Source organism: Siniperca chuatsi, linkage group LG5 (assembly GCF_020085105.1).
Source record: "Siniperca chuatsi isolate FFG_IHB_CAS linkage group LG5, ASM2008510v1, whole genome shotgun sequence".
In the NCBI taxonomy this organism is placed as follows: Eukaryota; Metazoa; Chordata; class Actinopteri; order Centrarchiformes; family Sinipercidae; genus Siniperca; species Siniperca chuatsi.
This window is the reverse complement of record NC_058046.1, coordinates 15,637,578-15,661,586: the sequence shown is the minus strand read 5'-3', so window position 1 is coordinate 15,661,586 and position 24,009 is coordinate 15,637,578. Positions and strand designations below refer to the sequence as shown.

The 24,009-nt window shown below is 40.6% G+C and overlaps 2 protein-coding genes and 1 long non-coding RNA gene across 10 annotated transcripts in view; 1 reads left to right on the top strand and 2 right to left on the bottom strand.

Moving 5' to 3' along the window:
* Window positions 1-8,049, bottom strand: part of fam172a (family with sequence similarity 172 member A) — a 160,503-nt gene extending 152,454 nt beyond the window's left edge. For 2 of the 7 annotated variants that reach the window (XM_044198204.1, XM_044198203.1), the window contains exons 1-4: window positions 7,327-7,924; window positions 7,085-7,214; window positions 5,884-5,985; window positions 2,615-2,715 (exon numbers count right to left, since the gene is read on the bottom strand). In XM_044198204.1, the coding sequence (XP_044054139.1) occupies window positions 2,615-2,715; window positions 5,884-5,985; window positions 7,085-7,190 (309 nt within the window). In that variant the 5' untranslated portion in view covers window positions 7,191-7,214; window positions 7,327-7,924. The other 5 variants (XM_044198201.1, XM_044198205.1, XM_044198198.1 and 2 more) reach the window with 5 other exon arrangements.
* Window positions 8,050-12,071: 4,022 nt separating this feature from the next.
* The window catches only part of kiaa0825 (KIAA0825 ortholog), a 121,540-nt gene continuing 109,602 nt past the window's right edge, over window positions 12,072-24,009 (bottom strand). For both annotated transcript variants that reach the window (XM_044195252.1, XM_044195253.1), the window contains one exon: window positions 12,072-12,968. In XM_044195252.1, coding sequence (XP_044051187.1) covers window positions 12,785-12,968 — 184 coding nt within the window. In that variant the 3' untranslated portion in view covers window positions 12,072-12,784. The remainder of the gene's footprint in view (window positions 12,969-24,009) is intronic.
* On the top strand, window positions 13,969-19,417 carry LOC122875773. The gene is made up of 2 exons (XR_006377915.1): window positions 13,969-19,108; window positions 19,202-19,417. It is a non-coding gene; the product is annotated as an uncharacterized LOC122875773 (long non-coding RNA).

Below are 24,009 nucleotides of genomic sequence, written 5' to 3'. Positions count from 1 at the left end.
ACACCTGTGTGACACACACTCTTAAAGGGCTGACTAAGCAGCATAACCCACTTTTACAACCAAAGGCATGCAATTCAGTAGTTGTGTCTATTTATAATGGAACATATTTCTTACCAGCAAAAACAATGCATTTGTACTTGCAATACTGTATGAAGATGTTTTATGAGTTTTATGAGTCTGTGGTGGCCAGTGCTATCCTGCATGTTGGGGCAGCAGGTTGAGGATAGCGGACGCTAACAGATTCAACAAACTGATCCGTAAGGCCAGTGACACTGTGGGGATGGAGCAGGACTCTCTGGCGGTGGTGTCAGAGAGGAGGATGCTGGCCACTCCATGACGTGCTGGTCAAACAAAGGAGTATCTTCAGTGGAAGACTCATCCCCCCAAAAAGCACCACAGAGCGCCACAGGAAGTCATTCCTGCCTATGGTCATCAAACTCTTTAACTCCTCCCTCTAAGTGTTAGTCTGTATCTCCCTAAGTCATTAAACTGGGCATTGATCATTACATCTCTGCAATACTTGCCACAATTGTGCAATATCCTATTTTAATACTCCTGTGCAACATACTCTTTTCAGTTTAAAATTCCTTATTTATTGATATTGATATTTATTCATACCTCTATTACTGCTGAGCAATATCCTCCGTCTCATTATAATCTTAATAAGCTACACTTAACTTGGCAGTTCATGCACTATTACCTTATACCGTATTATTATCATCAACCGGTAAACCCACTTTGTACTTCACACTTATTTTATTTTATACTTATACCCACTTGGTACTTAATTTATTTTCTGACCTGTATTATAGTGTATTATATTTTTTGCTTAGTACTTCTATTCCTGTGTGCACTGATGTGATAGTGAGCTGCTGTAGCAAAAGAGTTTCCCCTCGGGGATCAATAAAGTATTTCTGATAAAGTATTTCTGATTCTGAAGTACAGTATTCATTTTCTTGAATCATTTGTGGCCTAAAAACAACAGACAGATAATACTGCGCGTTCAGGTGCTGTAGTGCTGTGTTCTTCTCAGCCAGTTAATCTCCTGCAGCACAACTCATACAGTATCTGTTCTCATTACACAAGCTCATATAAACACTGATTGACACTGTTTCCTTTTTTCTTCCCTAAAGAAGATGCTTCTATCAATTTTGTAATCACAGGATGAATAAAATTTGCATACATCCTGCTTGATGATTATTTGTTTCCTCCAAATGTTTGGCCCCCCTCGGAGGCCCGAGTTCAGTTAGTTTAAATGTCTGTGTGTTCTTTCAGGGCCTCTGCTTGCATGCTACCAAATGTTTGTTTCTACAGCCTTTTTAGATGTAGATAGATAGTGCCTGAGCAGGCAAAGGAAAAGAGGGGGGAAAAGCCTTCACAGAAGGCTGGCTCTCAAAGGAACTACTGTATACCTGCACTAGAAATAATAAAAACACCCAGGTAATCCCACAAACGGGTCCATCACTTTGCTTTGAACTTCAAAGAATGCACACAATTAAAAGCAACATAGCTGGGGATGCAAACAAAAAAACAGATTACAAAAGAACATTTGTCTCATTATCTTAATGCATATTGCATGTGGTGGTACTGTGGGAATGAATTAGTGGTGAACTTTAGGATGGTGTATGTTTGGCTATATGTTGATGCAGATGGACGACCACAGAACTTCATAAGAGCATCAAGGAACATCACAAAAATCTGCCAGCAGCATTTTAAAGCTGTAGGTATTTTGTGGCATAGAATCCTTTAATTGAATGCCCAAAACGTGTCCATGTTTTCCCACTATATACTCCATATACTATATGCTGTAGCAAAGAACAATAAAGGTCATCAGTTCATCTGTAGTGACATCCCATTCACACCAGTCCTGCGTCGGCATCTCCATGTTATCACAAAAAACTGTCAAGGCGGTTGTTGATTTTCTTCTGCGCATGCATGTGTCAGGCCTGCAGTCTCCATCAGAACAATGTAGTCAGGCCTCCAGTACTGTGTGCATCACAGGCAGGTTGATTTATCTACACCATGCCATCTTGTGCCTTCTTAATGTTGCCTCAGAAGCTCGGTTGAGGACTTTTTCTGGTGAGGAGGTTGGGGGTCCCAGTAGCAGGCTCAGTCTCAGACCCATGCTAAGTCTCTTGTGCGGATTTCACATCTGATTTAGGCTCTTCGTCATCAGATGTGTCCCTGTCCAGTTCAGATTTCACTTGGATTATGTGACAAATTTGACCTCAAACTCAACTCATACCTCAACTAAGCTGACAAGTAAACGATTACGTTGAAATCTGTTGTGCTCATCTGCTTCAGCGGACCATGACCTTTAAAATACTCCTTCCTCATTCTAATCTGACAGTGGCCTGGACCACAAGGCACACCTCTGTTAATGCCATTCTGTGGCACTGGCATTTAAGGTGTTAAAAAGCAAGTTACAATACAATTCATCCACTTTGTAATAGAAGAATGTTGCTCTCCATAGAATCATCAACCATTGCAACATCTTGTAATGTCATGTCACAAAAACTAGTCAGGACAGAAAATCCTAATGCACCCAGTAGCTGAGGCAAAAGATGCTGAACATGGATGGCCTGAATGAAGCTTTAAAAAAAACATATGTTACCTCTCCAAGAGCTTCATAGCGTTTCTGGTTCCAGCGGTGGAGATCCTCTCTGGCATTGAACACAAAGGGCTCTCTTGTTTTTATATGTCTGAGCTGGCCATCTGTGGGAGAAAGATAGAAAGAAAGGAGGATATGTAATGATATGTGTGCAAGTAAAGTGGGTGGATGACTGATTCTGAAGTTTTTTATTGCTTGTGTTCATTTTCTCTCTCTCTCTTTTCCTCTGTGGGTCTTTTCGCTTCCTTACCCTCCCTCCCCCAACCACCCCCATCTGGCAGGTACAAGGCCTATGGATGCAGCAGCGTTCTTCCAGTCACGACTCCAACGGCCTTCTGGGTAGTCTGGCAGGCCAGTGCAGGACAGCTGGTATGGCAAGAATTCTCTTTCCCTCTCTCCTTCTTTTCATCTGTCTAAAAGCCTCTTCCCTTCTTCTTTAACTGTGTCAATCTCTCTCTCCCTCTCCTTCCTCGCTCACTCTGGCGACAGGCCACAGGTCTGTCCCTGCCTTTTCCACCTGAAATCTCTAAGACCAAAGACTGAAGTGTGGTGGGAAAGGTTCTCAACGTGTGCATGCGTGCATGTGTGCATGTGTGTGTGTGTGTGTGTGTGTGTGTGTGTGTGTGTGTGTGTGTGTGAGAGCATGAAGAGAGAAAGCTAGCCTGGCACACATTGGCCATGACAACAACTGCTCCTTGCAATTCCTTTAAGGATGCTGTCTGGGCATCAGCCAATCACCCTAACCAGCAGCACACCTTACACACACCCAAACACACACACACACACACACACACACACACACACACACACACACACACACACACACACACACCAGCAGCTCAAGCCAGGAGGACCAGGTGTGGTCATACAGTAAGCGTCACTAGGCTTAAGTATGTGTGTTTCTGTAAAGTGTTGCAAGTTAGCCACGCCGCCATTACAACACACAAGAATTGACTGAGAAGAAACAAAGTGCTTTATTATAATTCAGGAGAAACAGAGGACTTTTTAAACACATCCAGGTTTTATTAGATATGAAACAGTCATAAGACAGCTGAAATGCTGTTCAGAAATGCTACTATGTACTACTTTTTTCTTCTTAATAAATATTTACCCTTGTGTGACTGTGGAACCACTACGTTTATACCTTAGCAATGAGCCCATCGATCCTGCAGTTGACACTACAACACAATAAAACACTAAACAGTGTTAAATTTAATTTTGACCTTTATGACTGCAGAATTTGTAAGAGCTAAACCCCTGAAAAGTACACATACTTAACCCAAATAGCCAGGGGGCTCTCATACTTTCTCACTTATTGCTCCATGTGAGGAAACCCATCTAAGATATAAATAAATATAACATCTTTTCAGGATAAAAGAATGCATAAGCATTTTTTTCATCTCCTTCTAAATTGCCACAATTTTCACCCCTCTATCAATGTGATAAATCATAAATTACTAACACACTGAGTATTACAGCACTTGCTTTCATGGTTAGTTGTTAGACAACATGTTATCCTGAATCTAGGTTTGTCATCATGTTGCATTAAAAAGCAGACTTGTGCCTGAGAGGTAGAGCAGGAGACGAGTGAGAAGTTAGGATAAAGCAGTGTGCACAAAAAGTACCTTGAAGAAAATCAATTATGCATTCATGGAGGGGTGAGGATCTAAACACTACTGCCTAAGAGAAGGAAGAGAGGAGCAATAATGAAATCCTACTGTAGGAAAGAGATGTGAGTGAGTGTGTGTGTGTGTGTCTGTGTGCATCTGTGTGCATGAGCAAGTGAAGATGTGTGTGTATGTGCGTGTGAGTGTGAGCTAGGGGGGTGATCAGCTCCATCGCCTCCCCCAACACATCCTCTCAGAGGAATAACGTTTTCTCAACTTTTCTCCTCTTTTCTGTCATAATTAGCATTCTGTTCTCAATTTGGCCGCTTAATTAGGTGTACATAACCTTGGATTTCCAGTAATGGAAAACTGGAGGGCTAGCGAGATGAAGCCATCATCTTCAGTGATTAAGATACCTGCAAACTATTGTACACAGCCTCGTCTGTATTCACATCATTACATGGTCAAATTAACATTTTTGTTCCACCTGTCTCGGGCAAAGGTAGCCTGGGTGTAGCTATAGAAATGCCTGCAAGCCAGAGCGACTGTGAAATGCTATCCTTCAAAAACAAGCCTGAGTGGAAATTGACAAGACATACAGAAGGGTATGGGTGTGTGTGTATATGTATGTGTGTGTGTGTGGGTGGGTAAGCGGTGTTTCGTTTGGGGATGTTGATCGGGGCATGGGGCAGAAATAGAGAGATACAGAGAGAGGGAGAGAAAAGAGAATAGAGGAGACTGAAGTGCGAGGGAGGAGAGATGGAGAATGTGTTCCTCCCTCCATGGGAGACTGAGCTGAGACTTGAGGGTGGGGTAGAGGGGTGGTGGGTGTTGGCACGGTGGCGGGTGGGGGGGTAAGTCTCTGTGTCTCTGTTCTTAGGCACAGCGAGGTTATGCAAATGCTCCGTCAGGCGGAGGGCAAGGCTGAGTAGGTTACTGACGGGCCGTAGAGTACACAACATGTCCCACACTCTGCCAGCCAGACAGCCAGCAGAGACACTGACAGAGAACAGAGGGGGTGGGTGAGAGAGAGAGAGAGAGAAAGAGAAAGAGGCTACTGGGGAATACTAAGAGTCAAAACCACCTCCACCACATTTCCAACTCTTCCTCATTCTCTCCACCTGGTTTGATTAAAGTGAGCCAAGAGAATTCTAAAGAGACTTTTAGATCATCTGGACCTGCACCACTCTGGGTCCAGCTCTGCTCCTTCCTGTCACTAATAATTCACACACACACATCTACAGTACACCTTTACCCCCCAAAATGTCCCATGTGACAGCAGAGAGTTTTAGGTCATTAATTAAAAACAGTGACATTGCACTGAAGAGGACATATTCAAGCTGTGACAAGGGGTTGCAAGTAGGCACTGCTTCATTTTAAAGGGTCACAAGCCAAAAAGATTGGGAACCACTGCATATGGATGACAGGTTATGTATTGAGAACAGACCAATTTCTTAGGTTGTGTTGCAGTTTATATCTAGACCTCATGTGGTTTTGACAATCCAGTGCCAAGATTTAACTTTCTATTCACCTGAGCTGAAGTATAACATATACTATATATAGTAGTGTTGTTCTATTCACTTAGAGTTCTTGGGATTTGGTATTTTTTAGTTAAGCAGAAGCCTTGGTATGCTTTATGTTTTGAAGACTAAAATATGTACTTACATTCATTGAAGGCATATTCAAACTCCTCCAGTGTTTTGGGGAAAGTGAAAGGAGGTTCATCTTTCTTCATCAGTTCATCTAAGTCTATTCTTGACAGCAAATCTGAGGAGAAAGAGAAAAGATGATCAAAGGTGAGCAAAAATTAGTGACAACAGTCGTAGCTGCCTTTCTTCAAAGAATGTCAAAATTTCATGTCATAATCTCAATCACAACATCATAACCTAAGAATATCTAACAACACCACCTATATTATAATTTGATTGTGTTTTGTTAAGTTATGAAGCAACAGCAACTGCTACGCCAAAGTCCTCCCTACTCGCTTCAACTAAAACCTTTCCATCATCCTCAAGTGGTATAATACTGTCGTTGGAAAAGAGGACATAACCAAACCAAAATGTCTATTAAAATTGTTCTGCTAATTCTATAAGTGAAGTAGGATTGGAAATAAAATCACACAAATTGGCCTGCTAAAAGGGTGGGTGAATATGTTTGACTCAAAGTTAAGTGGAACATTTCCTGTCCTATATCATCTACACCTAAAAGTCTACTGGTAAATAAAGCTTTCAGTTCATGGGACAAACATTTAAAATATATATGTTATTTTGAGTCAGATAGGCTACATGAATCTGAAAGGCATACAATCACAAATCAGAGTGAGAAAGATTGCACATCCTTCTATAACAATATACAAAATTTGTGTTTCTGACACATTTATTCAAGTGTAACTTCTGCACACTATTGTTATATTTCACATTTTCATAATACCATCTATCATTTTAACTCTAGTATGGTGTAACCTCACAGCAACACCAGTTTTTGGAACACTTTTCCTTCAGGGACAAGTAGGCTGGACATCATCAGTGATATAAGACTACAGTCTGTATGAATTTCTCAGACATATTGGTGTGCTTGCCTTCAGGTCAAGGTAAGAGAAAAACTTAACTAATGTCAGAGCAGCAGTCATTTCTAGGAGTCTATTTAAATGGAAAAACACATTTGCCTTTTTGTGCGAGATGATGCAAGTGACAAACTTCAAAAATATGAGGCAGCAAGTAAACTGAAAAATTAATTAAAATAAAATAAAAAATAGACATCCTTTGAACACCTTTTCTCTTCTTTCACTATATATACTCCCTCTTTTCCCTTGTTTTAAGAGCACTACCTCTCTTTTTTTATTTTCAGAGTATCATTTCATATTTACCTTTGAGTGCAGTAGTTTTCTCTCTGTCCTCCTGGCCAGCTATCTGGGCCATAGTGATCCACAATATGTACAGGGCTGGTGTGGCAACACAGAGATGAGAGTGCATGGGTCCTCCCCCCCGCAAAGATCACTGAGATGCATCATATTACATGTGGGAATTGAAAAGGAGAAAACTAAGAACAAGATGTCATCAATGCCGGAACATAAGTACTGTGTTATATCATACTCTACCATGCCTGTACCTGCCAGAGAATTAATCCCTTCTTTATTTACCAAAGGCCATAAAGGTAATTGTCTCAAAGCTTGTTGCACCTGTAAGGTGGCAGTAAGCCAAAATATTATAACTTACTGTTGAATCATACACTTCTGTACATGCTACAAGCGTATAGCTTACTGGATAAAATGTAGCAGTGATCACTTACACTGCAATAACACACAGCATGAACAACAAACTATTTGTCAGCATTATTGCTATGAAACGTGTAACTGTTAGTTTGACAGCAGCCGTGTGTTCGCTCAGCTTTGCACACGTGCAACTGAATTAATTATGCAAACATAGCAAAGTTATTCTTGCATTAAAACAACGCTACAGGCAGTAAAAAAAACATTAATTTTCACACGCTTTCAGACTGCTCTGTCATTTTCTCAACACCAGTCAACATCTGTTTAATGTTTCGTACTCTTAAAAACAACTCCCGGAATGTGTGCACTCGCTCTACATGGCTCCACTGCAAACTAGTACATTAGGATATTCGTGCTTTTATTTCACATTCGTTTCAACCAAACGAAGCACAGAGTTTCGGAGAGGAACGGCTGTTTACAGTAGATGCAGGCATGCTTTTTTGTTCGACTCACGCACCATCAGTATATGCGACTGTCCAGTTGCGGCTGCTTCCTTGAATTTTCTAAAACAGGAAGGACTCTGCTCAGTGCAGCGTACGGAGAGCGTGAAGCTTCCGGGTTACCGGGGCAACGGCCTGGAAGGGATATTTAAAGACACAGTAGCACAGCAGCTGCTCCAGGTTGTACAGATGTTTTCTCTTGTGTGATTTCTGCCGCTCGGCTTTGTTACTGTATGTAATGGTCAGTGGTGGAATATACTAAAATACAATTTTGAGGTACTTGACAGTGGTGGAATATACTTAAATACAATTTTGAGGTACTTGTACTTTACTTAAGTTTTTCTATTTTATGCTACTTTATATTTATAGCCTACTCCACTGCATTTCAGCGGGAAATATTGTACACTGTATGTATATTGTTCACTATATTTATTTCACAGCTACTGTACTAATACTTTACAAATGAAGGTTTTACATGTAAAACATATGATCATCTTATTAAATGTGATGCATTGTTTTATATGAAACTACCCAACACTATATAAAGTTGTTAGTTTCCCCTTGACAATATTAAAATGTTTCTCACATGCTAATGCATCTGTAATAATATTCCTGTAATATATATGATAATTATAATAGTGTGAGTCAGTGCCATTTTCACAATAGATACTATTTTTACTTTTGATACTTTCACTACAGTTTTTTAATCTATTTGTTTGCAAATTTAAAAACTAATATTATAAAAGATATGATATGTACACAAAGACACTCACATATATACAGACACACTTTTACCTACATATACTCAGATATACACGAATCCAATTTAAACAAGAGCTTGTGCAGAAGAGGTAGGAAGCTAAAAGTTTATTCAAAGACCTATTCTAAAAACTCAAGGCAAGATAAACAGAATTATACTGAATAAAAACAATAAGGGATAGAAAGGGTACTACAAAATAAAGAAATAAAGAAAAAAAAGAAGATGAAAAGAATGTATATATATAACAATTATTTCTCATTCCAGATGTCCAACAATCAACACTGTAATTGGGAACTTACCAATGTTTGTTTTAGATGTTTTTTAGAAGTAAAGAAAGATGATGAATAATATGTTAGTTTGAATTCCACAAAACAGCGCCTCTGTATCTGAAAATGTAGCCACATTACAGAAACACAAAGGAAGATGTTCAAATAATGTGACGTATTGCTGATAATACTTCTTTACTTTTACTTATATAACATTTTGAATACAGGACTTGAACTTGAAATGGTGTGTTTTTAAATTGTGGTACTGTAACTTTTACTTAAGTAAAGGAACTGAATACTTCCTCCACCACCACCACTGGCTTGCTCATATGTGATTACTGAAGATAAGGGCCTAGACAATGAAAAAAAAGAGTTGTGGGATCATTTAAATAACCAAATAAAGTTATTATTTTATGAAAAAATGATTCAAATAAGAGTTACTGGACTCATTGCAGGTAGAGAGTCCCATGCCATTGGTTGACTCCATGCGGGAATGTGCTTGTGTGTTAAGAGTACATTAAGTCCCCTGAAAGTTTCACTTTGTTATTTTCTGTGTTGTATAAAAGGAACTACATTCAACTTGCAAGTGGAAATTGACTAAATAAATTTGAAGTAAATCCCTCAAATAGGGAAAAGATACAACATGCTTTGTTTTAATATAATAATAAAAGAGAATCGTGGTTAGGTCAGGCAGGCAGGGGGACATAACGATTATCATCTATTATAGAACTGTTATCATGACACCATCAGCACCCTCTACAAATGTTACTTCTAGTTTAATAGGTTGCCCTTCAATTAGACAAACTTTCCTTTGTTCGGCTCTGTGTCTAATATTACTGAACTGTTACCTACGTTGGGCAGCAGCCCTTAAAAAGAATAATGTGTTTTGCAGATGTGTTATCTTAAATTTGACAGACTTCGCCCTCAGAGTCGTATTTAAGGTGTTGGATACTCAATTTTTTTAAATTCTCCACCTCTGGCACAAGGACATTAGTTTCCTCTCGGAAGAAGCTGTTGTGGTGGAAGTTTCAGGACTGTCCTCACAAAACTGTCAGAGTGACATGGATCAGAGCATTTTACTTTAAAGAAAGAAAAAACATCATTTGATTGGTTTCATGGTTGAAACTAGACCTGCCAGACTTACTGATATGGTGCCACAGGTGACTTACCAAGAATTACCTGCCACACCCTGTTCACCTGTATCATGTACCTGCGATTGTACTTTATGACATGTACTCTTTGAGTCACAAAAATAGCCACCTGGTTAAACCAAAGCTGGATGCCCTACTTCTGGACGGCCTCTAAGTTGAAGCTGTTTCTCAGGGGAGCTGAGCTACCCTGTTTCCTCAAGCAAAATGCTGGAAATGCTGCAAAGGGAGACCCAAATGAGAAACAGAGATGACATATTGTGGCATTGATATCCACTGAGTTTGACAAGATAAAGGAGATGCTTCTTGCTCACTCAGTACTTAATGCAGCACGTGAGAGCAGAGGTGTGGCCTTAAGTCAGATTAAACTTACAAGTTTAATTTCTTTAGACATGACTTGACACGTCAAAAAAGGTCTTACAAAACCATTGACTGCTCAGTTCACTTGGACTTGAAATACTTGATACCTTTCTCAAACCCAAAGCAGAAAAATCTTAGTTGGCCCATAGCAGAGCAGACATTCAGGCCTATGTTCAAACTGTAGTCCTACTTGCAGTTCATGATTACTTGATGTGATTTTGAAGTAATTATTGTAACTTCATGGCAGGACTTTTAAGGTTAGCCAACTATGTAATGAGAGCTTGCATTGATTCCCCACTTTAAAAAAAAGACATGTTATAAGATATACTGTAGATAAATTCCTGCCATATCTGTGCTACTTTTTAATGTTAAATTTAGTGGCACTCATATGACTGCACAAAAGTTTAATTGTGTTTAGTTGTGTATACCAAAGTGTCTTGTGGCTGCCCTTGTATAACCATCAGTTTGGAAAAGTAGTATCATCCTTGATGTGTTAATTTGATATTGTATATTAATAGTTGCTTTGGTGGTAAATTTTGAATTGGCATTAAATTTTGTGACAAATGCATTATGACTTGAGTGTATAACTTGACATGGAAATGAAATGAAACCAGGGAGTTCTGGCAGGAGTATGGTCTTCCTGTAATGCTACCATGCTGGCTCACTACATGCTGACACAAAGCTTGTTGCACTCAATGGATGAACATACGAATAAAACCAATACGTTTCTGCTGGGAGAGTTTGCTGTGGATAATATACTGAGTGTAATCAATTGAAATGGAAATCAGAGTCAAAATGCTGTGACTGTTTATCCTGCATAAATATGTCATGATAAGATCTGGGGTTTTAAAATGTTTATGTAGGTTTGATAATCCCTGAATGAAAAACTGCATATTAGAATATTCAATGTATTCTTTGTGATGAATCATTCTTTGTAATGATTTGTTGTGAATTATACTGTCAGCTTTTGTCACAGTTGTCTTCTGAACCTATCACCCAATGGAAATACAAATGGATAACCCTACAGGTACTCTAGAAGGGAAGATGAGGGAGAAAAAAGAGATCAAATCATTTGTTTTCACAGAAACCAGTTATCTTACAAGAACAGTTTGGCTAGCCAAATACTTTTTTCTGCAACACCAAAATAAAACAGTTTTATTGTTATGTCAAATACAGTACATTTACAAAGACTAATGGTGCTTTGTTGCCTTTTAGCCTTTATTCAGAGTCACAGGCAGAATTCAGTTGCTGAACATTTTGTTGTCTTTTGTTTTCTCTAAGTGGTTTGGTGATCGCAATCTTGCTACATTTGCATTAAAAATCTAGTTAAGGAAAGGAACATCTCTCTCTGGAGAAGGAAATGTTTTCCTCCTCTCTCAAAGGAATTGCACAGGGTGTGCAGTAGCCTTTGTGAGCTGAAATTATATTCTTGTTGATGAAAAGAGCATCATTTAGTTGTTTAATCCTTATTTGAACATCCAATATAATACAGAAGAACATCTGATGTATGTATTCAAAAACATAATGCTAACTTCATAGTCATAAATCATCATAAATTACTGACAGCACAGAGATTACACAAAATGATCATAAGACAGAAGAAGCAAGAAATAGTGAAGTAAGAATATGATTTTATTTTCATGTTTAATTTGAAAACTCCACATCTCCATTTCATAAATAACAAAATATGGACAAACTTGGAAAAATATACTGAGCAATCGTATTACACATAAAATAAATGTTTTCTCAGTTTGCACAAAACACTGACTGATATTACATAGTGGGGCCGATTTTTGGGACACACTGTAATCAAAACATACATCATCTTGCTTCCCAACCATAATATTTGATGTTTGCTTTCAGGAACCAGGAGAAAGTATGCTGACACCAATGTCTTTACACTCACTGTCTCAAAAAACTTCAACTACCAACAGTGATCACACAGTCCCATCTTGTCCCAGGCAAACAAAACCAGGCTCTCCATTTCCCAGAACTGATTTCTGGAGATGTGCTCCAAAAAGATGAAATGCGTCTGATGCAGCATAGAAAAGTACAGAGAGTTTGTCTGAGGTGTGTGCATAAAGAGGGAGGCACCGTCTCTCTCACTCTTTTTGTTGTTCCACAGTTTCTTGTCCGCTCTCTCACTCATGTTTTCATGCACACACATATGCAAACTCGCGGCATACAGTGCATGCACAAACCCAATTACACCCACAAATGTGCGCACACACACACACCCACATACACACTCTACTACCTTGAGAGCTGCAAGTGAGTATTACAAGCAAACATTTAAGTGATAAAAATTCTAACTGCGTGGACTGTTATTGGGCAGCACTTTTATCGGATGGTCGTGTTTCCTCCTGGGTCTGCTCTGCCAGTGTCTCATCAGCTTGAGGAGGGTCCTGCAGTCCCGGGCTGCAGCAGCAAACAAAATAGGCTTTCTGAAGTTCCTCTACCATAGATTTCTCTCCATCTTGCAGCTCTGCATCCTCATGCATCTCCCACCTGGAAAGCATAGAGAGACAGAGCATCAGCTGTTTTAATGCCAACAAACATCTGTCACTCAGGGTTAAATGAAAACACACATAGAGCAGAACCGACAAGTTGTGTTGGTGTATGAAGATTGTGCTAACATAGAGAATCAGCACACCAACAAAATGCTGTTTATGTGTGTTTGTGTGCTTCTATTTGTGTCTCACACAGAAAAGAGAAAGGACCCCACTGCCTGCAGCTCGGCTTAGGTTCAACACAGAGTGAGGAGTAACTTGTTGTCCAAAATACATTCTCTCACATACACTGCAGACTGAAACTCTCCGAGGTTCTACAAGCCACACTTTCACTCTTTGAGTTCTCACGTGGGAGTCTTCTTCTCTTTCTTTGTTCATGCTTTGTGGGTCAGTTTCACAACAGTCCCTGCTACTGTGATACACTATCAAACTTGCAAGCAACCACACATACACAGAATAAAGACTCAAGAGATGCCTCTGGAGAACAACAAAACAGAAAAAAGTGAAAGAAAATAGAATAGATGGTTTTGGCTCTCCGTAGGTCCTTGTGTTCCCCTTTCCGTCAATCTGATGCTCACTGTGGCTAAGTCATGGTATAACAACTGTTGAACTTCATACCAACTGTGCATGGGTGACTAATTTTTTTGCATGGATGCAATTGTTCCTCAGATCTTGTTGCTTCCCCGTCTTGTTTAACCACTTCTCGAGTATGTCTCTCCATCACATTTTCTAATTCTTCGAGCTGCAGAGTGGATGGAGAGCTTCAATATGAAGACATCAAGGGCAGTCACGTTTTAATTCACTCTCAATATTTCAATGGAATCTCTTGATGAGTGACTGTGGTCAATCAAATCCATATGGAGAGCTGGCTGAAGGCTGTCTTTGAGCAGCCGCATCACACTCCCTCCAAAGGAGAATTATATCTGTCTGACTGCAAATGATTGCATTTTCATTGCAATCTCTGTGTCTCCTTTTATCCCGCCCTCCCTCCCCTCCGATTCCTCACTGTCTCTTCAAACATGTACCATATAGCTGTGCTCTGTGCATGTGTGTGAGGCGTGCTTGTGTGTGTGGAGGAAGAGGGGGTAAAATACCAAGTATATCACAAATGTGTTTCATGCATACTAAGAAGCGGGCCTCTCAATGCAGAGCACTTTGATGAAGTTTCAGCCTCTGTCATAATGTGTATCTGGACAAATCAGACATCCTCTTTCTCTGCTTCCTAACCACCGTCAGTGTGGTAATTACTGTCTGTAAGGGGAGGATCTGTTTATGTAAATATGCAGCTTTGACAGAGAGGTTTCATCTCATGTGACTGCATTCTTCCTCTGCATACAACTTTGGTCACTAGTTTCTCTGTTTTTCTGGGTATTTTTGTGTCAGTCTGGATCTCTCTCTTTACATCCATCAGAGAGTGAGTGGTCTCTCAAAAAAGACAGAACAAAGTGAGAAGTAGTTAAGTCTGCCTTTGATGACTGCTATAGACTCTGTTGGAGGAATGCAGATGACTACTATGGGTAGACAAATTGCCCCCATATTATTTTTTCAGTGACATAAAATCTAAATCAGTTCTACTAAATAACCATTATGGGATACATACAAACACTCACACAGACAAAACAATACAAATGTCACACAGTGTGCAAAACAAGAGCAGGATGGGAGTGAGGGAGAACAGAAAGCTGGAGGAATGGCGGCCAATAAAGGAGGGAGTGAGAGAGGAAGGAAGACAGGAAGGTACGCTAAAGGTTTTTCAATGTTTAATTTTCAAATAGGATTAAGCAGAATGACATTTAGCTGAAGGTTACAGGCTCAGCATTGTCTTAGCTGATATTGATATGCAGGAGGCGCCCTGCTTGTCACCGGGACAAACACCATTGATGAATGAGAAGCCTTTCCCCAGGAAGGTGTTAAGTGAAAATTTGAAATGAGAGAGCGGTAGAGGTAGAGAAAAGGGGGGGGGGGGGGCAGCACACACAGACAGAGATTGAATTACAACAATAGTTGCTATGTATACTGTCACTAGATAATGTTGCCAAAAGTGTAAATTGTTCCGTAAAGTATAGGTTGCATATTCGTTGAGATTGGTTGATCTTGTGCTGAAAATGAGGCGAAAAATACACAAGGTGCTTTGCTGTATGTATCTAATTTCAACAACTACAAATCAACAATGCCTCTTAGAAATGCATAAGTAGGCTAAAGTTGACAATAACTTCACTGTATCCTCATTTCGGCAAGTTTTCCTCCGGAATTTACATCTTAATAAGGGAGTCTTACCCTTTAATTCTTATGGGCTCTGCTCATTTCTCATGCATTAATACTGGAGCTGCTGACTTGGCTCTTCCTCTGAATACAGAATAGGACACACATATTAAGACTCATATATTTACAGGATTGATGCCACAGGAGATTGTCTCAGAGTGAGATGAAAAGGCTGGCTCAGATGTATTTCAACGTGAACATCAATGTAAGCTGTCCTAATCATGGGACGATGCAGGCACAGGACAGAGAGCATCTATCCTGATTTTCAGCTGATAATGAGTAGTGATGTTTGACAAATTAAGAGCATAAACCCTACTCAGAGATCATCCGGCAATCAACTTACTTACTTACTAAATCTTACTCAAAACACGCCACAGATGAAACTTTGATGTTCAACTTCAGCAGCTCCCACAGACAGAGAATAACAAAAAGGAGATGTAAACTCTGATAAAGAAGAAAATGTCAACATGGAGAGGGGAAAAGAAAGAAAGACAGAAAAAAAGAACAGCAACAAAATAAAACAGGCAGAGGTACAAGTATAGACTATGTGAAAGAAAGTGAGCAGAAAGACAAAGTGCTTAAAAGATCATGAGAGACAGAGAGACAGTGGCCAGTGGTTTCTTCTGCAGCTGTCAGTGGGCTGAGTGGTTTCTCTCAGAGTGTTGGGTGTTTGTGCTGCGCTGGGTGCCCTGCCTGCTCTGCCACTGGGACCGCTGTTTGTTTAAAAGGCTCGCCTGTCAAACAGAGAGCGCCACCGACAGCCAGACACTCAGCTAAATGACTCTGACAGCAGCCCTAATCAGAGGCTTTGCACATTGCCGCAGGGCCTGGAGGATCCATCATAACCCAAGCCTAAATATTTAAAGTGCTAAACTTTTCAAAGGTCAGGCCTTTCCATGCATGCCAGGGCGACATGTGTCGGAGAAGTAGGAAGAGAGGGACTGAACAAGAGAGAGAGATAGAGAGAGACTATGGTTAAATGTCCTCTATCATTTTCACCCTTGTGAGAACCACTTTCAGTTTTAGACCTTCAGAGTCAGGTTACTTTTAGTGAATGGACATCGTTTTGACTGCTGATCACGTCTTCAACCATCTCATTTGGGGTTAGACCCTGGGATTAGAGTAAAAGATGAATTAGACAAGATTTTTTGTAAAAAATAAACCCTTCTCAGCAATTCACATCACAAAACACTCAGATTCACCCTATGTCTCTGGGGAAAAAAAGATGAGCATTGATGCATCAAAACTTGTGAGTTATAAAAAAACTAGCTTCTAGACAGCCCTAGACTGAGCTGTCTTCCCACAGAAAGCTGGACTCACTGCGAAGGATGAACCTTTTCAACCTGATCAGAATAAGTTTTAAAAATTCAAACAGCTATTTCTTGCTGATGTCAGAGTTCAGAGTTTAAGGTCAGGCATTTAAAGGTGATTAGTAAAGGTGGGCTCTGTGGATGAATGTAATTGGTGGAAGGATGTACATTCTGTAAAGGATGTCTGTGTGTGTCTTCTTCAGACCTCGTGTAGCCATGGTAAATCCATACTATCTCTTTTCACACTTGGTCTTTGGTGTTGCAGTTCCAAAGACAGCAATTCAGTGCATGGGAATAAATCACTACAGGGGAGAACACAGAGTACTTCTAAGAGGTAACAGAAAAAGTTTGGGGCTTTTGTTCATGAGATGTTATTAGTTTTAAATGAAGCAGATTAGTTGTTCAGCAAGCAAAGTCAAAATCTGTGATACAAATCTGTCCAAATTTGATCTCAATCTATAGTGTTCCTTGAAATAAAGCGAGGGGAAAAAGAAAACTCTGGTGAGCAGAGAGAGACAGACAGCAGTTATATGACAAACTAAAAGAAAAACGAGAAGCCATATAAAAAAAGGAAACAACAAAGATAAGTTATTAGTTGGGAAAGGATATGGTACATTAGAATCTAGTTCAGTTGGTGTAACTGACAAGTTCACAATACAGGGCCAGGGGGTCATCTCTTCGACTCAATTTCCATTGAGAAGCAAACATCCAATTCAATTTAGATATGTGCCTGTGCTAGGCTATGAGCCAGAGGGAGATTGTAACTGACAGCCATTGGACAGCCAGCTGGATTTGAATATTGACGAGACAGAGACTTGACAGAAGGGATTATGCTCTACCTTCTGACTTACTAGCCGCTACACTGATCCATTCTATTGTCAGATCAACTCAGTGTCAGGTCTACAGTATGTCCGTGCGGTGCGGTGATGCCACTCAGTATTAGACCCTACCTGAGAACCATCTCAATTCAAACTGATGTCCACTCAGAAGCTACAAGAAACACGCTTAATCAACCAGGACAAAAGTATGCAATATCAAAGCAAATCTATTGCAAAGTATACACTGATCCAGTAGCTTTTCTCTATTGCTGCTGTGTTCAATATAGACAAAATTAACTTTGCAACTGCTAACCTTAAACCTCTCTAATTTAACAAACTCAAAACTAGCCCTTTACAGAGGCTGATTCTTTGTGATGACATTTTGACTTCATACATCGAAATACAATAACACACACATGCACATGCATACCTGTAGGCACACACACATGCATGCACAAACATTTGCATTGTCATTTTGGAGTCCTGATGTATTGCATTTGAATGAAGCTACACTTTTGTTCTGTTTGTGTGTGCGTGTGAACGTGTGGGTCAAATCCACAGTCTCATCCATGTCCAACCAGCCTCGTCTCCCACCCAGCACGCACCCTCCCTTCTCGAGGGGCCGTTGAGAGCAGGCAAGTCATAGAATGCCTGATCAAAGGGCCTTGGACAGATCTGTGAAGGCCCTTTGAAAGGACATCCACAGTTACACAAGTTGACACGCTTGTACGTGCTTTGGCGCAGACACACACACACTCAGGCTCAGAGGCATACGTACACACACACACACACACATGCATAGAGAGAGATACAAACACAAAACTGCAAACACACTATGGTTTTAAACTCTAAATCCAAGCAATGATAAGTCCAGCACATCAGACGGTACAAAGGGCCTTTTCCTCAAATACACCACACACACAGATGCATACACACACCCTAATGCTGAGGAGTCCAAAGACAGAGAGAGATTGAGGGAGAGAGAGAGAGGACTGGAAATATAAGGTCATATTTGGCAACTGCAGTGCTAAGTCGAAACTCAATGTAGGCTAATGCTAACATTAGCTAATATTAGCTAACCCTGCTGGTAGGCGGATTGAATTACCTTTGGACACAGCCAGGCTAGCTGTTTCCCCCTGTTTCCAGTCTTTGTGCTAAGCTCAGCTCATCGGCTTTTGGCTCCAGCTTCATATTGAATGTACAGATGTGAGAGTGGTATTGATATTTCCCAAAATGTCAAACTATTAAAAACATTATTTAGACTGCTCTTGTGGGTTACTGTTTAAATATAAATGCATCCATCATAGGAAAGTGACATTTATGCTAGTTGCTCTGCTGCTGTGTTTTGCCTCCACCATCCAGAGGCATTATTTTGTGTAGCGCGGTGATAATGGTGGTGGTGTTACAGACGTGACAGTTTGTCTGTATTCAAGTGTTTCCAGCCATTATTCCCGTGCCCTGTGTCTCCTGTCTCTCCCTTGTCTGTCTGTCTGTGTGTGTGTGTGTGTGTGTGTGTGTGTGTGTGTGTGTGTGTGTGTGTGTGTGTGTGTGTGTGTGTGTCTCCATGGGCGTGGCTGCTCCTCCCGCCTCCCTCCACTGGCTCTCGGCTCCAGTGCTGCCACTCACCTGACGATCATCTTCCAATCACTCCGCTCAGCCAACACACCTGCCTCCCATCAGATCATCTACTGCAGTATATCTACCCCGGCTCGTCATCCACTCATTGACAGATTGTTTCAACCTCTGTGGTAGCCACTCATTGGGCAACTGCTGCTCATGCCAGCAATTTTGTCTGTTCCTGCTCCATTTGCCTCTGCTAACTTGTGTTTTTTGTGCTTCAGGATCACTGCTCACCTGCCTGCCATCTGTTTGCTTCTGCCTGCTTGCCAGCCATGATTTCTTCAGCCACACCATCTCCACATCAGCCACACTTCCCACAGCCATGCCATCTCCACTGCCATTAACTCCACTTCCTGATTGCCTGATCTGGACTCCCCTACCCCAGCTTTTCCACAATACCCATTCCCCTTTATTCAATAAACCCTTTTTTCATTTTACCTCCTTGTCTGAGTCCAGTCTCTTGGTTAAACGTAACATGGTGGTGGGAAGGTGGTAGAGGCTTCTACATCTGCTATCAGTGTATATAAATTAACAATATTTATTTTTAAAAAGAACTCTTACTTACAGTTGTATACTGTGTGTTTTGTAGGCCAATTTTGTGTTCATGCAAGATACCTTTTCTTTTTTTTTTAAGTATTCATGTCATGTGACCACATGTTTCAAATCCCTCTGCATGTTTTTTTCCAGCTCCTCACTATTCTCTTCAGTCATCCAGGGGAAAGTTTGTGTAAATTTGCAGTGGCTTAATTACTGAATAATTTAGACCATGCTCCAAATTAATGTAGACATTTCCATATTAATGTGTTTGCCCACCAATTCCACATTATTTGTACTGCGGACAGGGGGGTAGCAATTATCACAGCATATCATAGCAGTTGTGCCGGTATTTCAGACATCATTAGGCTGCTTGTCCACCACAGTGTGACTGTGAGTACTAGTCTATTGGACACAGTTTGGTACATTCCTCAGATAGGCTCTCTATGCTTCTGTGGGTAAGATCTATCAAATCTTGCTCCAGGGAGAAAAGGGTGAGGGGCCTTGTTTGTGTTTGACAAGGTGAGGTCCAATTTAGAATCCTTGCTGTTTGTGAATGTATTATTACATGCAGACAACAGCAAATAACCAAACACATGCCAAGTATACATAGCCAACATCTGATGGTCAGTGCAGCGCAGTAGCTGACTGCTCCACATAGACACTGAGTTCTACACATGTCCCAGGAGGTTGACAGCTCTCTGCTCCTCTCATCTCCCCTCCTCCTCCCCCATTCCCCACCTTACTTCACCTTTCTATTCTTCCTCCTCAGTCTCCTGACTATTTGGCTCTTGTTAGGAGCTTGGCTGAGCCCGCTGGCACCTTTCACTGAAACAGCACCCAAGAGAAGGTTATGACACGAAGAAACACGAGCATGTGTATGTGCTTATGTGTGTGTGTGACCTCTCTCACTTGAGCTACTGTAAATCATTATAGCAAGGCCCTTCTTTAAGAAAGCCAACCACCTTGGCACCTTTCTGCCGTGTCCTGTGTATGCCTGATGACTGTCTGACATCACCTCTCAAACTCCCACCACATGGGGCACAACAATTATTTCCAAAAGGAACTAAAAAGCGATTCCAAATAAATCTCAACCTTTTTATTCCATGTGTTCATGTATTTACATATTGCATTTCTGATATTACACTCAGCTTTTTTTGACAGGAGTAAAATGATACCTTTGAAAACTGATGCATGTATATTTGAGCATGACAGCCTACTCTTATTTACCCCATATCCCTCATGACCACCTTCTGCTTGTATGTTGCTGCAGTAACGAAGGGAGGCTAAGTAAGTTGGGCAGTCAGTAAGTCAGTCATTCAGCCTGGCAGGCAGGTACCTGTTAACGGCTCCAGTGTGCCTGCAGATCTCTGGGATCAAAAATCTCAGCAGAGGCAATCTGTCTTCACCCATGAGCCAAATAGAGAGAAGGATATGGGAAGAGAGACAGGAGGAGAGAAATAGATAAGTAGCAGGAAGAATATAGAAAAAGGAGGAGAGGAAGGGGAGGACTCTACTTTGGACAAAGATAAACACTCGATGACATGCACAAATAGTTACACTGAGCACGTATTAAATGTAACTACAAACATGATCTCATACACAAGCTAAAAAGACACTAAGGAAGACAAAGCCTCAACACAAACCCCTGCCCTAGTCCCGGCTGTTTCCCTGATTACTCCTTAGCTTTTTATAATGGTATTTAAGGTACTCACTCTCTCATCAGTTCATTAAGTTTCCCTTTACAATCTCACTGTGATTTATTTCTGAATAATATGAGAGTTTTGTTGTAACCTGCAAGCTTTGTCCAGCCTTGGACCAGCCTCCACCAGTTGCCAACAAAGAATCACCTTCTTTTTTATCTTCTGCCTTCCCCTGCAGTCAACCACCACACAACATTCACCAGACTCCAGCCCAAGATTACTTGTTGCCTTCATCAGCCTTCCTCTGCAATCCACTTGAACCTTCAACTCACCTGTCCAACCTCCTCTGCCACCAAATGTTCTGCAGTCCCCCAACTTCCTTTAGAGAGTAATCAATAAAGCCTCCCATAACATACCATCTCCCTCCATGTCTTGTGTCTGCATTTGGGTCTATTCCTTTAAACCATGTCACCAAATGCATACAAAGATGATTCAGATAAACAGTCAGTAGCTTTAGATTTTGCCCTCCTCACACACAAGCACAAACACTGAGAACAAGAATTCACTCATGCAATCTCCCCACAGAACTGCATACAGAGGGAAAAAAATATTTCACCTCAATCTGCTACAAGGAAATAGCCTATTACTTATTCAATACTTTCTCTTTGTCATTTGTGCATATATAAACTGTGAAATCTACTAAGGAGTGCTGAGGGTTGAGAAACTGCGACTTGCTCTCAGACATTGATCTGGCAAAACTTCTATTCAAACCTAGCTATATATCATTTCCATAGCCACTATGAATAAATTGCATATTTCAGCATATTCTACTTTTTTATGGATTATGTAGTGGCTTAGTTAGGTAAGTTGCTAGCATGGTTGATTTCATGGTGAGAGATCGACCTGAAGAACAAGCAGATATGTTGGAATAAAACTGAAGTTACTGGAACTCTGTCACAAAATCAAAGACCACATCGAGGCCAATTCTAAAGACAATACAAAATGTCACAGCTATGACACAACATGCAACAACAGTTGTGTTTTTGGGATATGACATAATTGTGCGTACGATCTTGGATTCCATACCAGAATTAAGCTTCATCAGATGCAGTATTGACTCAGTGTTTACATTTCCTGCGGCAATGTAGCAAATCAAGTGTTACCTATTCACAGGTAAACTATCTGACCAATCAAAAACATTTAATTCATGCATGCTGTAATGTAACTGCATAGAAATGCAGGGATAAATCCTTTTGATTTGGTTGCATTAGGGATAGGAATTTAGCTTAATATTATTGAGGTTTTAATACAGTTACACTACAGTATATAATTATCAGACAGAGAGAAACCACAGTGATGTAGCTTCAGCATTGCAGTTACTTACTGAAAACCTTTTCACAAGAGACTGAGGTAGTGGGCACCCATGCATAACATCAAGGTAACTGCCACAGATTCATGTTTTGGCAGACTTTCTCTTCCACTACACATGTAAAACAACAGCAGAGAAAGGGCTTGTTTGTGAAGCACTGTGTTCCTACATCCTGTACTTAAATCCTCAATTGTAGTTCAAAAAACTTTTGGAGGGGTGCCCTGGTGGTTTGCCTGGTGGAGCGTGTGCCCCATGTGCCGGGGCTGGGTCCTTGCTGCAGCGGCTTGGGTTCAAGTCCAGCCTGCGGCCCCTTGCTGCATGTCGTCCCCTCTCTCTCCCTCTCCCCCTTTCCTGTCTATCTTCAACTGCACTATCAAAAAATAAATAAAACATAAACTTTTGGAACTGGAAATATGGAACTTCACTGGACTTCATCCAATGCAACGCTTTTATTTTAGCAATTAGATAGGTTGAGATTTCCTGTCAATAGCTGCACAGTGTGGTGAAATTAGGTCTAGTAACTGACACCAGTTGGTGTGGAAATCCTAAATACAGCAGTGTTCAGGTTCCATTCATAATGACATTATTAGCAATGTGCTCCCGTGGTTTTGCTAGGCCTGCAATGAACTGATTACTCCATGCAGACATTGATCTCACCTTTCTATGTGTGTGTGTGCGTGTGTGTCTTTGGTTGGGGGTGCTCTGTTATTGTGAATCAGATCAGGGCCTTGTTCGCTTACCATTTCAAACAGTTCATTTTCTACCATGCTAATGGCAGTGTTAGGGGGTTAAGGAGATAAATAAATCCTCACTGTCACCTCATTTAAAATCAAATGCCACTTAATTATAGCTGTATGTGTTTTCAAACATTTTGCATAATTTATTGTTCTGCTCCATCCTAATCTCCAGATCCTTATCGCTTATGCTCTATTTTATCCCCTCTGTCCTTATAATAAAATTATAATGCTCCCTCTCTCAGTTTTTCTTTCTCTTTCTTGCTGCCAACAGCAGTGTGAAAGAGATAAGGAAGACGATGAAAAGACTTTTTTAAGTTGTGCCTCACCTTGTAGGGATTTGATGCTGTAAAGGTCTATTGTCAACTCAGGAGAGCATACATGCACACACTCACACACATACACACAGCCTTCTGGCAGTGTTGCATTTCTTCTACAACCACAATATAAACATTGTCAAATTCTGTGAAAAGAGCGGGGTAACATCATCATTCATGATTTGGTTGCAAACACACACATCACAAAAAACAACTAATGCAAGCATAACATGCTGAATAGATTTAACCTTTATCCATGTGATGTCAAGTTTTCCCTGCTTTGCATTTGTAGCACTAATGTGCCAGAAAGAACTAAGCACATTATTGACATTAATACTAGTGGGGTGTAGGTCATAAAGGGAGGTGAGGGGCACTAATATGCTACTTTACTGGCTGAGGCTGCCATCATTAACACTAAATGTCAGATCACAT